The sequence below is a fragment of the Microcaecilia unicolor genome, chromosome 12, assembly GCF_901765095.1.
Source record: "Microcaecilia unicolor chromosome 12, aMicUni1.1, whole genome shotgun sequence".
Classification (NCBI taxonomy): Eukaryota; Metazoa; Chordata; class Amphibia; order Gymnophiona; family Siphonopidae; genus Microcaecilia; species Microcaecilia unicolor.
The window spans coordinates 82,302,413-82,319,243 of NC_044042.1; the positions used below are offsets into that span (position 1 = coordinate 82,302,413).

At 44.0% G+C, this 16,831-nt stretch overlaps 1 protein-coding gene across 2 annotated transcripts in view; it reads left to right on the plus strand.

The window, feature by feature from the left end:
* Nucleotides 1-16,831, plus strand: part of ITGA2B (integrin subunit alpha 2b) — a 146,848-nt gene that overhangs the window by 10,545 nt on the left and 119,472 nt on the right. The window contains exons 1-4 of one of the 2 annotated variants that reach the window (XM_030221819.1): nt 7,827-8,050; nt 9,054-9,184; nt 9,810-9,907; nt 10,582-10,744. In XM_030221819.1, coding sequence (XP_030077679.1) covers nt 7,878-8,050; nt 9,054-9,184; nt 9,810-9,907; nt 10,582-10,744 — 565 coding nt within the window. In that variant the 5' untranslated portion in view covers nt 7,827-7,877. Of the gene's footprint in view, nt 1-7,826; nt 8,051-9,053; nt 9,185-9,809; nt 9,908-10,581; nt 10,745-16,831 lie in introns of those variants that run through there. The other variant, XM_030221820.1, reaches the window with a different exon arrangement.

The window sequence follows — 16,831 nt, forward strand, 5'->3', positions numbered from 1 at the left end:
TCTTCATAAGGAAGTCATCACATTCCATTTATCATTTTCACTACCCTTCTCTGTGACTTTTCTAATTCTACTATATATTTTTTAGATGCAGTGACTAGACTTTCATACAGTATTCAAGGTGCAGTCGCACCATGGAGTGAAACAAAGACATTATGACAATCTCATTTCTCCTAATAATACCTAACATTCTACTTGCTTTCTTAGCCACCACTGCACACTGAGCAAAGGGTTTCAACATATCATCAACGATGACACCTAGATCCTTTTCTTGGGTGGTGATGCCTAATGGGGAAACTTGCATCACTTTGCACTTGCTCACATTAAACATTATCTGCCATTTGGATGCACATTCTCTTGTAAGGCGGTCTTCACAATCCTCTTGTGATTTAACAACTTTGAATAACTTTGTCATCAGCGAATTTTATTTACCTCACTAGTTACTCCCATCTCTAGATCATTTATAAATATGTTAAAAAGCAGAGGTCCCAGCACAGACCCTGGGAAACCCCACTATCTACCCTTCTCCGTTGAGAATACTGACCATTTAACACTACTCTCTGTTTTTCTATCTTTTAATCAGTTCTTAATCCACAATAGGATACTACCTCCCATCCCATGACTTTCCAATTTCCTCAGGAGTTGTTCATGAGGTGTGTTAATATGTGTTGTAGCTTAAGGCCTATCCACTGGAATGGTGGTGGGCCAAGTTACAGGACTTTGGTCAGCTGAAAAGCCTTGACTAGGCCTGATAACCCACTAATGGCATTACAGTTGAGAACCTGCAAAAGCAGGACTATATGATGAGTCTTAATAAAACTTGGTACAACTTACAAATTGAATGTAGCACATATGATGATTGAATAATGGACTAAAATGGATAAAATCTGGTTTTTAAAATGAAGTTTGTGGTACTCAGATCATAAGAGCATATGAAAGTAGATATGAAACTGAGATGTCAATAATAGGTTAATTTTGTATCAAGAAGAGAAAAATAAGATGTTTACAAAAGCGGAAACAGGTGCAAGATATTTTTAAAAAAAAACATGTTATTGACAATAGCGGAAATCTTGTAATAGCTAAAACCGGAAAGAAGAAGGTACAGATGGACATCTGCCGGAAAAGAGAAAAAAATGATTCAGAGGTTGTGAAATATTGAGAAAAAAAAAGCTCTTGCCATTGACTTGTATTGAGATCTGCGCCTATAAAAGAGATGAGATTTTGGCAGATCATTGGAACATTCCCCAACTTGTCTTGGAGAACAGAAGCTCTGTTCCATTGAACCCAGAACCTGTCTGATGAATGTATTGAATAGAAGACTTTATTTGGTAAGAATAAACAAAATCCTATTTCTGAAAACTATCCTTGTCTTTATTTCTACTATTTATCTATCATTTGCTCTACCAAATAATCCACACACAGGTGACACTTACTTCCCCAAGTAATTAGGGTGGATTTTAATAATATATATGTGGGAACATAAATGGCCCAGGATACACCTAGATCCTGAAAGGCAGAAAGTTGTGGTGATGGGAATAAGGTTAGAACTGAGCCTTCTGATGCCTCCTCAACGCCAATTCCCTTGGGGAGGGATACCACTGGAATTCAGGGAGGCGTTCAAGCAGACTGTGGAGGCGCAAACCCTCTCTACGTCTCCATAGAAATAAGTCTCCCCGGGTCATAGAGAGGGATTAAAAACAGTGGTGACTGCCCGAATGCTGCTATCCGAACACTGTCCCTTTTAATTCTCTGTCCCATGCTTTCCTGTCCTTCTCCGTTTTCTGTTTGAACGCAGAGGGGATTACTCTGTGCGTTCAAAGGTTTTTCCTTTTAACATTCTCTTCTATTCTATCCTGTCCTTCTTTTGATTTGTGTGATGTGCGCAAGAGTGTGCAGGCTGTGTGATTGGTGCATTATACCAGTTCCAGGCGACTGCGATCTGGTATTTGCCGCCCGTTTATTTCACGCTCAATTCTTTGGATTGGTCTTTATGCGAGCTGTCTCAGCTTAACAATCCTTTGCAGTTGCGCGTTCTCTTTTTCCCATCTTACTCTGTATTTTTCTCTTCTTTTATATATACCTCTTGCCTTTCTCCCCGTATGTCTTCTGCCTTTTCCTACTGGCTCTCTACAGAGCTTCTGTTTTCTTCTTGCCACGCTTCTGTGGCATTCCCCTGCCAGATTGCACCATCTCTCTTCTGTCGGTCTGTTTCTACATTAGGAGAATACCTCCGTTTCCGTCCTCTCTTCTATCTTACTTTCCCATTCTGTCTCCCTATCTGCAGGTCATGTTTGCCTATTTTTGCCTATGTTCTTAGGTACTGCAATTCCCTGGAATCTTATATCTTTACTTTGTGTGTTTTCTGAACTAAGTTTTACACCTGTCAGCATTCTGCTTCTAGATCTCTGACAGAGGGCGTGTCTCTTGTCTGCCTTCTAAGACACCTGGACATCTTTGCTAACTTTCTAGCTGTGAAGTACGTTTCTTGCTTTATATTAAACACTGCGCAGTTATTTCTTGCTTCCTCTTATCCCTACTGTCCTGTTCTGTGGACACCCCTGATAGAATGCTGTCTTTTCTGTATCCTCTTCTATATTTTTTTTTTTTTATTTTCTGTTACTGTCAGCTATAAACACTGATTATGGTTTTCTGCTCTCTTCTTTTCTCACTACGCCATAGATGAAGGAAATGCCTGTTTCCTATTAACGGCTGTTTTAAAGGTCTCTGTTTTAAAGGTCTCTGCTTCTCATGACTACAGATTGCTTGCTCTATCTTTATTCCACATCTGTATCATTGCTTTTTCAATTTCTAAGTGCGTAGTTACTTTGTTTCCCTTATTTCTGTAATTGTTCTGTGGGCGTTGCCCCACCTCTCCTTTCTTCACTGAGGTTCTCTGGGCTTTGTCCGAATTCCCCTTTCTGCGGAATGCTGGTTTATTTCATCTGCACTCCTATCTTTTACACCACAATATCTTTCTTTTATCCCCTAATTAATGGGAGGTCTATTCTATTTTTTTTTTTTGTTTTTTTCTTGCTTTTGTCAGTATAAGTCTCTTACTGACTTTCTCAGTTTGCAATTGCGCAGCTGTTTAACTTCCTCTTATATGCACAATCTAGTTTCTGCTAATCTCTATCTTTGGAATCTATTATTAAATCCTGGTTGCTGCAACGGAATCTCCCTTTTTCTTTTGGCTATATTCTCTGCTCTCATGTCAGCAAGGTTACGTTCTTGTCTCTGTTAGTGATTCCTCTGCCCTAACTATACTTTAAAACTTACAACCCTCCGAGACCCCACCTTTATTTTCCTGCCTTACAATCTTGTTTTTTTATACCTCTTACGGAGGAACTGTCCCTGTATTTTACCAGGGACCGTTAGATCCAGCTGGAGAGGTATTTACCCTCTAAAACCACCCTCTACCTTTCACTGATTGGCTCATGCTACTGAGTAGCTTCTATTTTGTGCCCTCTGTTTCTGTTTATGGACAATATCGCCTACTCTTCATCCCCATATGACAGCTGTCCGACTGTGCCTTTGTAAACCATTTATAGTTTAAATCTTACAATCTTGCTTGTTTTCTTATTATAAAGCACATTTAAACAGGTGTTTTGTCTCAGTGGATACATGATGAATCTTCTTAGTAACTGAGCACAAAATGACAACTGGAAAATGTCTGTGAAAAAATAAAAATACATCTGACAAACTATCACTAACATATCTTTTCATGTCTTAGCAATCCTGAAATTGGATACTTTGCCCCCCCCCCCCCCCCCCCCCCCCCCCCGGTGCCCTTTTGTAAAGCAATATAGCCCTGGTCAATACTTTTATTACTCTTGGTCACTGAACAATTGGTCATTGAAGACTTACAGGCTTATTTTCGAAAGGGAAGGGCGCCCATCTTTCGACACAAATCGGAAGATGGGCGTCCTTCTCCCAGGGTCGCCCAAATCGGCATAATCGAAAGCCGATTTTGGCCGTCCTCAACTGCTTTCCGTCGCGGGGATGGCCAAAGTTCACGGGGCCGTGTCGGAAGCATAGCGAAGGCGGGATTGGGGTGTGCTTAACACATGGGCGTCATCGGCCGATAATGGAAAAAAGAAGGGCATCCCTCACGAACACTTGGGCGACTTTACTTGGTCCTTTTTTTTTTTTTACGACCAAGCCTCAAAAAGGTGCCTGAACTGACCAGATGACCACCGGAGGGAATCGGGGATGACCTCCCCTTACACCCCCAGTGGTCACTAACCCTCTCCCACCCTAAAAATAAACTTTAAAAATGTTTTTTGCCAGCCTCTATGCCAGCCTCAAATGTCATACCCAGCTTCATCACAGCAGTATGCAGGTCCCTGGAGCAGTTTTAGTGGGTACTGCAGTGCACTTCAGGCAGGCGGACCCAGGCCCATCCCCCCCCCCCCATTACACTTGTGGTGGTAAATGTGAGCCCTCCAAAACCCACCAGAAACCCACTGTGCCCACATCTAGGTGCCCCCCTTCATCCCTAAGGGCTATGGCAGTGGTGTATAGTTGTGGGGAGTGGGTTTGGGGGGGGGGGGGTTGGAGGCTCAGCACACAAGGTAAGGGAGCTATGCACCTGGGAGCAATTTGTGAAGTCTACTACAGTGCCCCCTAGGGTGCCCGGTTGGTGTTCTGGCATGTGAGGGGGACCAGTGCACTATGAATGCTGGCTCCTTCCACGACCAAATGGTTTGGATTTGGTCGTTTCTGAGATGGACGTCCTCGGTTTCCAATATCGCCAAAAACCGGGGATGACCATCTCTAAGGTTGACCATCTCTAAGGTCGACCTAAATGCTGAGATTTGGGCGTCCCCGACCGTATTATCGAAACGAAAGATGGACGCTCATCTTGTTTCGATAATACGGGTTCCCTGCCCCTTCGCGGGGACATCTTGCGAGGACGCCCTCAAGAAAACTTGGGTGCCCCATTCGATTATGCCCCTCTTAGTGTTACAAACAGCATAATAGCATGAGTAACTGTCATAGGAAGAAAACAGATACCACAGGTCACTCACTGGGGAGAGCTGAAGCCTGATGCCCAGATCCTACACTAGTTTGAAGTGTGCTGAAGATCAGGGGTGGTCTGTGGAGGATGCAGGACCATATGCAGTAACTCACTGTAGGGCTTCAACTGCATCAGTCACTGATAGGCGAATGCTCAGAATCTAACGCTGGTGCTAGAGCTGATTAGCTCTGGACTAGCGGCAGGGTTAATCTGTTCAGAATGTTCAGAGCACTGCAGTGCAGGAAACAGGAACAGCAAACATGAGCACAAATTGTATTCAGATGTAGTCAAATGGATATAAATGAGGTCATTTGCTATTCCCGCCCAATGCTCAGAGAACAGTGCGCACCAGGGGCGTAGCTAGATGGGGGCATGGGCCCCCACAGATTTAGTCCTGGCCCCCTCTACTTTGACCCCCCCCCACTGACCCTCCATCGCCACTTTCAACCCACCCCCCTTCTGCCGCCACCGCAGAGTACCTTTGCAGGCAGGGGCCCCCAATCCCCGCCAGCCTTAGTCTTCTTCAGCGCCGGTCTCCGGCACATTTGCTGATCTGTGCTATGAGTCCTGATGTCCTGCACATTATGTGCAGGATGTGCTGGATGTCAGGTCACAGCACAAATCAGCGAACGCGCTGGAGACCGGCGCTGAAGAAGACTAAGGCTGTTCGGGGGTTGGGGACCCCCACCAGCAAAGGTACCTTGCGGTGGGGGGACTCAAAAGCGGGGGAGGGTCAGCTGCTGGGGGAGGTGGGCTAAAATGTGCCCCCACCTTGGGCTCTGGACCCCTCTCCCGCTGAGTTCTGGCTACACCCCTGCAGCGCACAAACCCTGTCCTTATTGCTGGCGTTGGGCTATATGAAGAGAGAATTTCTAAGTTTGTTATCAGCTTAAATCTGCCACTTTTGATTTACTTTAGAAGCAGAAGGAAGCCCGTGCAAACCTCTAAAGTGCTGGGAGTGAACAAATGTGTGTGGGTCCAAGAACACCCAAAAGTGAAAGCACACATAGGTGCTTGTTTTCTGCATTTAAATATAAGCCTTTCAAGTGAAAACGTTTTTGAAAAGCTTATTTTTAAAGATGCAGAAGAATGGTGCCAATGTGTGCTTCACTTTTTGGTTTATCTGGGCACGCGTACAAGAGCTGTGATTACCGCAAAATTCTTTTGCGCATGCACCAGGCATGTTCCTACTCCCCCTGGCATTCAGTCTCACAGCGTGCATTCCATTAGCATTGAGCATTGGGGAGCTGTTTTGGCACTTTTCCCTATTGCATGGGAGTTCTGAGCATAGGCGCTAAAAAGTGGGACCATGTGTGAAAAACACAGCCGCTCGTGCATGTGACTAGCCCCGCTGAACATCAGAAGATACAAAGAGGAATTATGATTTACAGTGATTTCTACAACAAATACAATTCCCCCATAAACAAGTAGCTACAGTGAATGGTCTTAGCCTTTGTCCAAGCCCCTTTCTAATCTAAACAAATAGCCAAACTTTTGAGAGATTTTGAAATCCTGATTTGCTGAAGAGCTACCTATTTCTCATTGCGGTACATGACAGCAGCTGGACATGCAGCCACATCTGAGGTGCCCATAAGGATCAATAATTTGAGTCCAGAGTACAACATGCAATAGAAAGGGTTATCTTAACAGCTCCCTGCCCCCTCCTCCTTATGAAAAGCACTGTGGTATCCTTAAAGCCTCATACAGAGAAACATGACGGCAGATAAGGACCAAATGGCCCATCCAGTCTGCCCATCCTCAGTAACCACTAACTCCTTTTCCTAAGGGATTCTATGTGCCTGTCCCATGCTTTTTAGAAGTCTGACACAATCTTTTGTCTCTACTACCACCACACCCTATCCATGAAAGAGTATTTTCTTAGATTCTTCCTATTCCTATTTCTTCTTAACTTCATCCTATGCCCTCTCATTCCAGAGTTTCCCTTCATTTGAAAAATGCTCTTCTCCTGTACATTAATGCCACTGAGGTATTTAAACGTCTCTATCACAGGGGCGTAACTACTATGGGGGCCTGGGCCCCTCTGCCGATGACCCTCTCAACCCCCCCTCCCACCGTCAACCCGCCATCGCCGTCTGCTACCTTTTCTGGCAGGGGACCCCAACCCCCGCCAGCCGAAGTCTTCTTCCTTCGTTTTGTTTCTGAGTCTGACGTCCTGCATATACAATGTGCAGGACGTCAGACTCACAGAAACGGAATGAAGCCCTGCAGATCGCAAGGCTTCGTTCTGTTTCTGTGAGTCTGACATCCTGCATGTTGTACGTGCAGGATGTCAGACTCAGAAACACTGCACCCCCTGTACTGTACCGTTCCCTTGGATTCTTGTAACCCAAGTGCAGGTAGGTAGGACATTGTTTTAATGTCACAACTGAGTGTTATGTATATTTTCCACATATTTCAAGCCAATCTAGCAAATAAAATTCAGTTTGTTATTAATTCGTTTCAAAATTGTATACAGCATAATTTTCCATGGCCCTTTAAAGTGGTGTACAGTGTTTATATGATAATACAAAATTAACATTTACAATTTTCTTCCTGAGCTTTGGTATATATATATATATATATCCCAAAACTCAGGAAGAAAATTGTAAATGTTAATTTACCTCAGAAGAACACTGGTTTCCTTCCTCCACGGGGTCCTTGCACATTCTGTAGAGCCATCTGAGTCACCATGATATGGTTTATTTTGGTTCCTTTCTGATACAATGTGGTTGGAGCGAGCTGCAGGAAATGTGATATGAACCACTGATATGAGGATCCAGTTGTTCTTCTACAGCTCTGCAAAACTCTCAATTCAGTATAGCCCTGGGAGTTTCCATTCCAGTGTTGTGCAGGGCAGGTAGGCATGGCCTACAACCTTTCTCCACTATCTTCCCTGGCATCATGGTGCTGGTGGCTTTCGATTCTTCAAAGTGCATTGGCCTTGAATCTGGATGAGAAAAATCCCAAAGTTTTCGCTGGCCCCCCAGGCAGCCACTTTGGATATTCCCTGGATTTTTATAAGTATATGAATGGAAGGTAAGGGGTGCTGAGGGTGTAACTGTGGGAGGGGAGGGGTAGGAATTTTCAGTTTATCTTGCTGAATTGTTTGCATTTGTGCTGGTCTAGCACCTCAGTCAACAGAGAAGGGACCCATAGAATCAAGGAACATGGAGTAGGAGATGGGAGGGGAGGGTGATAGGGGTTACACTTGGCAGATCTAGACAGTTAACACCGTATGTTGATTTATAGAGAGTATTTTATACGAAATCTGCACTACCAAAGCCATAACAGTTGCATTCACCTAGTGGTTCCTGGATATTACTACTACTACTACTACTACTTAGCATTTCTATAGCGCTACTAGGGTTACACAGCGCTGTACAAGTTAAAACATGGGAAAGGACAGTCCCTGCTCAAGAGAGCTTACAATCTAAAGGTAACAAACTATGTAGTCAGTGTAGTCAGTGTATCATGAATGGGGAAGGTGGTTAGGCGCCAAAAGCAAGGGAGAAGAGATGGGTTTTGAGTAAGGACTTAAAGATGGGCAGGGAGGGCGCATGGCGTATGGGCTCGGGGAGTCTGTTCCAGGCATAAGGTGATGCGAGGCAGAAGGGACGGAGTCTGGAGTTAGCGGTGGTGGAGAAGGGTATGCAGATGTTACTGTTATTTCTCTAGAACTACATTTTAAAGGATATGCTTTATTCTCTATCTTGATGTATAGAAGGACCATATTATGCAGGCATTACTAGGAATAAACTAACGTGTCCTTCAGCAAGCATAATAAATAAAAAAAAATGAAATAATACCAAAGTGTTCTTGTATCCTATTCCCTATAGCAATGCCCTGGATTGTAGTAACACTGGGGCCTCTTCTTGTATGTATATTCAATGAGAAACTGTGTTCAGACCACAAAACTACTAATAATGTATTGAAAACTATATTATTTACATGCATCTATGGTGAATCTAAATCATCTTGTTGAGTCAAAAGTAGGGAGGTTACTGATTCTCTTCTCTACTGCTTCCTTTGATACTCTCAGTGTGAGTATATTGGTGGGAGCTCCAAGGACGAACACCTCCCAACCTGAGGTCATCGAAGGGGGAGCTGTATACATGTGCCCTTGGCAATTTGAACAGAACCACTGCAGTATTATAGAGTTTGATCAGACAGGTAAGTAACTTGGAAACCAGACCTGATGATGCCCAACATAATGAATTCTTCATGATCATGCTGTGAGTACGCTTAGCTTTTGTGCTCATAAAAGATGAGGTTAGAGGGGAAGGGTGGCATACCAGTGGAAAGAAATGTTGAGAGCTGCAGGAATAATCCCCCTACTACTGTAAGTCAGAGGGTGCTCTGGTGATGGGTGGAGACACCTTCCCAAAATGTGACAAGAAATTCTGTGGGATAGAAATAGGTGTTTGACTTTCTTTACCATCCCTTCCCCAGAAAGAAAGAGACCTCTCAGTACCAGATGGAGAAAGCTTGCAGGACAGGGAAAATGAAACAGAGATGTTTTTCTAACATGGATCAGAGTGATTCTGGGGTATGGAACTCATAAGGATCAGAGATAAGAGATAGCCTTTTGGTGTCTGAGAGGGAGTTTTTTTGGGCGGGGGGGGGGGGGGGGAGAGGGTAAAGAAATGACCTATTTTAATTTTAAGACAAAGAAATTCATGATCTTGTGGATACATTTCTAGACAAAGGTTTGGGGAATTGGTCTGAATTTATTTTCTCTGGGTTTAGGTAATAGTTGAGACCACTTGTATAACCAAATTTTACATATTTGTTTCAGGTGATCAAGTTTTAAAAGGCGTAACTTCTACCATGAAAACATTTAAGTCTCATCAGTGGCTGGGAGCCACGGTTAGAGTGTGGAAGAATGGCATTATGGTGGGTAACATATGAATGAAAGAGGCAGATGAAGGCATGGGAATAGGGATGAGCTTCCTGCATGGCTGCTCATTTAGTGTTGCGAGAATTTTAGAGAGCACTGTCATCTCGTTCTCCTTCTTCTGTTGTCCAAGATGCTTAGTTGTTGAAGTCACATTCTTCAAGTTAGGAGCATTCATCCAAGGTGAGAGAGAGGAAACTGGAATTTGGAGATTTATAAGGAGGAAAGGAGGAGAAAGCAAGATCTTATGAGAATAAAATAATAAAAGGTGAGTCTATGGCTCCTGTTGAGCTTTTCAGGGCACCTAAACAATTACTTAGCTTTCATAAGCCTAGTTCTGGCCCTGTTTTCAGGTTAGACATTTGAAGATGGCTTGTACTTAGCATGGAGCAGATAAGCTTTGGAGGCTTAGAGTGCTGTAGGACAGAAGGTGCTCTGGAAGTCACAAGAATTGAGATGAGCTAGATGATAGCTATGACATATGTATTCCAAAATTACTTAGCTGCTTCTGTAGTACATTCCTTGAGGGTTTAAGTATTTGGCCTTATTGGCAGCATTTCAGATGAGGATGATATCTTGACGAATTCTGTATAAGTACCTGTAAATGCGTGTTGAGATTACCTAATCTGAAAGATTCTTGATACTGATGAGTTTATCTTTCAATCTCCCCTAGGCCTGTGCTCCTCTCCAGCACTGGAATGTCATAGATGGGAATGGGGAATCTGGCATAACCCCAGTGGGAACCTGTTACATAACCATCAATAACTTGAAGGAATTTGTGGAGTATTCCCCCTGCCGTGATTCTAAGTCAGAAGAGGTCTATAAAAGCAATCCTTGTAAGTCCTTCAGTCCTCCTCAAACATGCACATCAATGTATACGTGCAGCACCGAATCCTCACTGACTAGCCCTTTACATGCTATTATGTTCTTCTGGTCACTGAAGTCAAGGTGAGAGATTGCTGGTTACCCTTCTGCCCTCCTGGCCTGGAAAGGAGAGAAATGTATTAGGATCACAGGGATCAAATGCTATTTTTGTGTGTCCATATATTCTTATTGCATTTGTAAGAATTTTTAGGTCCTAATAACAGGGGTAAGATCCAGCCTTTGGTGTTTGATGTTTTTTTAAACTGTGGGCAGAATTAGCCTTAGACATTCAGTGCCAGGCCATATCCAGGCACGGACACTGAATATCGGGGGGGCTAATTTAAATGGAGCTGGCTGCTGGAGCCTAGGCAGGCCCCAGCCAGCCAGCTCCTCCCCAACGTTGCCCCCTGTACTACCCCTGACCTGCCCTTGTTTTTTTAATAGGTGGAAGAGCCAGTATTCAGTGGCACTGCCTGGTTAAGTTCAGCTGAATATCTGTGGTTGGGCAGCCCCAGGCAACTTAAGTGGACCGGAGCCTCTCCAGCCTGCTTTAATCTCTTTGAATATCGGCTGGATCATAAACAGGCTTGAAAATAGTGATATTGCACAATATAGTGAAAGAAGTCCTTAAAAGAACTAATCTCCTCCCTTTTCACATATTCACTTTCTGGTCTCACCATCACACTTATTTCGGATCTGTTTCTGCATTTTGCCTTCCTTCCCAAAAAACTCCACCTTTTCATTTAATCCCATTCATTCACTTTCACCTTTGATATAGGAACATAGTACATGGCAGCGACAAACAATAATTAGCCCACTTGGCACTGCCCACTTTGTACCTGGACCGGTTCCTATATTTGCATTCTTGAATCTGTTCTGCCCCGTTCTCCAGAGCTCTTGTAATCTTCATCTCACAAATGTACCACCCTTCTCAGATCCAAGCATTTTGGCACACCTCTGCTGTCTTGTGCATACAGGTTTACAACCCCTTTTATTCCCAAATGTAACCCTTTCTATACCCTGCAAGCCACTGACTCGCAGTTAGGGGATAGTTTTAGAATTTCCCATGTTGATCCTCCACAGCTTGAAAATTTCTTATCTGAAAGGGAAAACTGAATTTATCTGAAACCAGATCTATGTTGTTGGTGGGGGTTTATTATGTTTATTAAAAACACTTGATATCCCGCTGTTTGTGTACACAGGTCGCAGCGGCTTATAGTAAAACAAAATGCAATAAAATATAGAAACATGAAAGGAACGCCAAAGGTCATAGGAAAGAGACAAATCAATCACATGGAAATGATGTCGCATGAAAAATAATAAAATAATTTTAAAAATTAGGCATGTTTCATCTAGACTGCTGGGACCATACAGGCCTCCCTTAGCAGCTAAGCACAGGAAACAGAAGGCCCAAAGGTCATTAAAACAAAATGGCTCTCCAGAAGGGCTTTGAACTTCACAAAGGATAGAGTGAATTTTGAGCCTCAAGTAATGAAAGGCAGATCCTTTTGTTTTCTTGATTTCTGCTTTGACGTAACTCTCTTCTTTACATTAATGTGGTCTGCATACATAGGGCTCCTTTTACTAAGCGGCGGTAAGCCCAATGTGGGCTTACCGCTCGCTATACAGGAAGTACCGATGGGCTACTGTAGCAGCCTGGCGGTACTTCCTACCCCTATTTATTTTTGTAGCGCTGGAGTGTACTCGGCGGTAATCGGGCAGTGCCACGCGCATACAATTTGCAAAAGGAAAGAGCTCCTTCAATACAGTAAGGAATTGCAAAATAAGGGATTGTGAGTGGGGATGTGGTACCCAGCAAAGCTGGTGGTGACAGCTGAAGTGAAGTGAAGGTTCCTTGCCACCCTGAAAGAAGTTCGGAAATTCATAAACAAGTTAGAGGGTAGGAACCACTGATCATGACCCATTGTGGCAACAAAAGGAAGCGGAGGGTCATACCAGTTTTCCATATCAGCCCTAGAGAGGTGACGGCTAATTCAGGGCATAAAGGAGAGTCACCGTGAACAGTGAACAGCAGGCCAATAATTCTGTTGCAGGCTGTAGAACAGCAGGGAGCTAGCCCGAGTCCTCTGGACTCACCTAGTGATAATAAGCACACAAAGACACTATTTCTGGAGAGGCAGGTTTACCCTCACTACAAGAGGGAGGCTTGTAGACCTCCCCCCAACCTCTCCCAAGAGGTGGACATGGAGCAGTGACCTGACTGGAGTGACAACGAGGTCTCGAAGGGTCTGACAACACGTGGTAGATATGTCTGTGAGTGAGGGGTGGGGAGGCATGGAAGTTTTTAGGAACAATTTTAACATTGTATTGCTACCTTGTTAAGATGAGTGTTGCTGTGTTTGAAAGGGGCTGTGAATGGGATGAGGGTCTTGATGGGGATAGGAAAACTGGAAGTTAATGTCCCTGGTAGGGGAGGGACAAACAAAACAAAGGGAAAGAGAGAGGACGGGGGTGAAGGGCATTGGGGTGATTTGGGAGGAGGGATTGTGTCACGTTTTCTCACAGAAACACTGGGTTGTGAGCAGTGGCATAGCCAAGGGTGGGCCTGGATGGGCCCAGGCCCAATCATTTTGAGCTCAGGCCCACCCAGTAGCAGCACACCTATGATGTGGCTGGTAGGGATTCCCTAGTCCCACCAGCTGAAAACTTCCACCATCTGTCCTTCCTGCATACCTTGTAAATAGCAGATCTTCGCCTGCAGCGAGCAGCAACTGATACATACTGCTTGCACTGGCCCCACAGCCTTCCTTCTGATGTATTCCCACCTATGTGGAAACAAAGTTGCATCAGAGAGAAGGCTGTGGGGCCAACATGAGCAGTGTGTATTAGTTGCTGCTCGCTGCTTGTGAAAATCTGCTATTTAAAAGGTATGCGGGAGAGGGGGGGATGTTTGAGAGACCATATGGCAAGCAGGTGAGAGAAGGAGAGACTAAATCACCTGTGGGATAGGGCAGGGTTCTTCTGCCCACCCATCTTGGGCCCAGGCCCACCCAAAATTGAGTGTCTGGCTCCGCCCCTGGTTGTGAGCCCTTGGACCACGGCCGAGGAGCGGCAGTGGCAGGCAAAACCACCCCACACCAGGGACAAGACAGGACTGGGCAAGCCGGACCACACGGACTGGAACACACTGGATTGGAACTAGGCTTCACCTACACTTGACTGCTGTTCCCCAGGGGTTGAGCCCCTAGGTGCAGGCAGCCGGCAGGACTTACTGGACGGAGTGGATCAAGACAAACTTGACTCGACAGGATACAGGATACAGAGACTCAAACAGGCAGGAAACTAACACAAGCTTGGCTAGAACAGGGTTCAAGGTACAGGGTCTCAAGCAGGCAGGAAAGGAGCACTCAGGACTGGATTCAAGACAGGATACAGGAGACTCAAACAAGCAAGGAAACACAGACTAAGAATACTAACTAAGAAACAAGGCAAGACAAGGCAGAAGTGCTAACTGCACAAACACCAACCTGGACCTATGGCACAATGCAAAGGCCCTGCTGAAAGGGCCAGGTGCCTAATAAAGGCCATCCACTGCTGAAGCTCAGCTGCAGGAATCACAAGGCAGCTACGGGTGCTGTTCAGGCACAAACAAGAGAAGCAAGTCTGGCAGCCCGGAAGATCCAGATCGGACTGGGCTGAAATTTGGAACGGGTGACAGTCCATAGCAGCCACTGGTTCTGGCCACCAGAGGGCGAGGTGAGCACAGACAAGAAAACAGTCACTATGTGACAGATTGAACAAAAAGGGAAGCTGAGCCAAAAAGGACTGAAAGGTAAACTGGGATGATAATGTTATAGGAATCTAACACTTTGGGTGGTGGTAGGGAAAGAAATTCCATGAGATGGGTTGAGTAAAAGGGGCAATCAGGGAAGAAAAAGCCATAGCGAAGAGATTAAATGAAGTCTTTGCTTTGGTCTTCACCGAGGAAGATTTGGGAGAGATACTGGTGCCAGAAATGGTATTCAAAGCTGACAAGTCAGAGAAACTGAATGAAATCTCTATAAACCTGGAGGATATAATGGGGCAATTTGACAAAATGAAGAGTAGCAAATCTCCTGGACTGGATGGTATTCATCCCAGAGTACTGATAAAATTGAAAAATGAACTGGCTGAACTATTGTTAGTAATATGTAATCTATTTTTAGAAATAGAATAAAATAAAACATAGAAAAGAAAATAAGATACCACCATTTTTATTGGACTAACAATGCATTTTTTTTATTAGCTTTCAAAGGCAGCCCTTCTTCGTCAGATCAGAAATAAGCAAATGTTGATAGATAACAGTATATATAAGTGACAATTCACTAAATGTATAAAGAAGTTTGTACAATTTAGTTTGCGGGTGTCTCCCTATAAGTGAGTTTTTGAGCATGATTGGTTTTTCTCCTGTTTTTTTCCCTTAGAGGAACCGATGATATTAACGGACTCCTATATAAGACAGTGGATGTTTAATACATTGATATTTAGCCCTGTCAGGAGATTTGAGGTTCCTATTGCTTTAACTGTTTATGATTGGGAGACACCCGCAAACTAAATCGTACAAACTTCCTTATACATTTAGTGAATTGACATTTATTAAAGTTTGGACTTCCCTGTTTGATATAGAGTATATATAAGTGAAACATCAAAACAATTCAGTGACTAACAGGGTGAGGGTGGGTTAGGTGAGAGACAGGGAGGGTCGAGTGGATGAAGGACAGGGAGAAATTCATGGTGATATGAGGGTTGCGGCAGTAGAATTTATATGTTTTATAATGGGCTAGAAAACCCAGATCTTTGTTAAGTCCTGTTTGGTTGGTGTCAAAATATTTAATCATTCTGACTTCAAAGGTCTTACATTCCTGTATTATTTTAAAGTTCCCTTTTAGTATTCTCACCATAAAATCATTGGTACAGTGTTCTGGTTTTGTAAAGTGCTGTCCCAAAGAGGTGGTATCCTAGTTGGTAATACCAGGGCTTTTTTTGAGGGGGTACTTGGGGGTACTGAGTACCGGCACCTTTTCTATTGTCTGCTAAAATTGACTCATGGTCCCTAAGTTTTAATGAAAGAGCTCAGGCTCTACACAACAATTCTGTCTTGTTATAGATTCTGTGACTGGTTGCATGGGGCCTGGCTATTGTGGGGTGGGACCTTAAGTGATCACCCCACCCTTAAAGAATGGCCTAGCATTTGAGAACCAGCACCTTTTTCACTAGAAAAAAATGCACTGGGTAATACCCTGTCTCTCATGTAACCCACCCCATCCTCAATCAGGATACCACCTCTGGAAAAGACGACTGAGGGGAGATATGATAGAGGTCTGTAAAATAATGAGTGGAGTGGAACGAGTAGACATGAATCATTTGTTTACTCTTTCCAAAAATACTAGGACTAGGGGGCATGTGATGAAGCTACAAAGTAGTAAATTTAATAAGAATTGGAGAAAATGTTTCTTTACTCAGCGTGTAATTAAACTCTGGAATTGTTGCCAGAGAATGTGGTAAAGGCGGTTAGCTTAGCGGGGTTTTAAAAAGGTCTGGAAGGCTTCCTAAAGTAAAAGTCCATAGACCATTATTAAATTGACTTGGGGAAAATCCACTGCTTCTTTCTAGGATAAGCAGCATAAAATGTATTGAACATTTTCGGGATTTTGCCAGGTATTTGTGACCTGGATTGGCCACTGTTGGAAACAGGATGCTGGGCTTGATGGACCTTTGGTTTGTCCCAGTGTGGCAATACTTATGTACTTATGTAACTCCATATTAAATATCCCCTTTGAGGGGAGGGCTGGGACATATCAGGAATGTTGAGGGGACTAAGCCATGAGCTGAACTCAGTGTCATGATAAAATTGATATCCTGGAATGTAGAAGGGATCTCGTCTCTGATAAAATGTTCAAACATTTTACAATCACTGTAGTGACATAAGGTGGTGTCACAGAATGCCTAGTACCAGCCTGGGACTAACTCTGCGGCCACCTGGAGAGTCTGATCTCATCACTGCTCAGGCCTGTCTGCACCTGGGCATGTGCTGTAAACTAGCACCCTCCACCCCACCA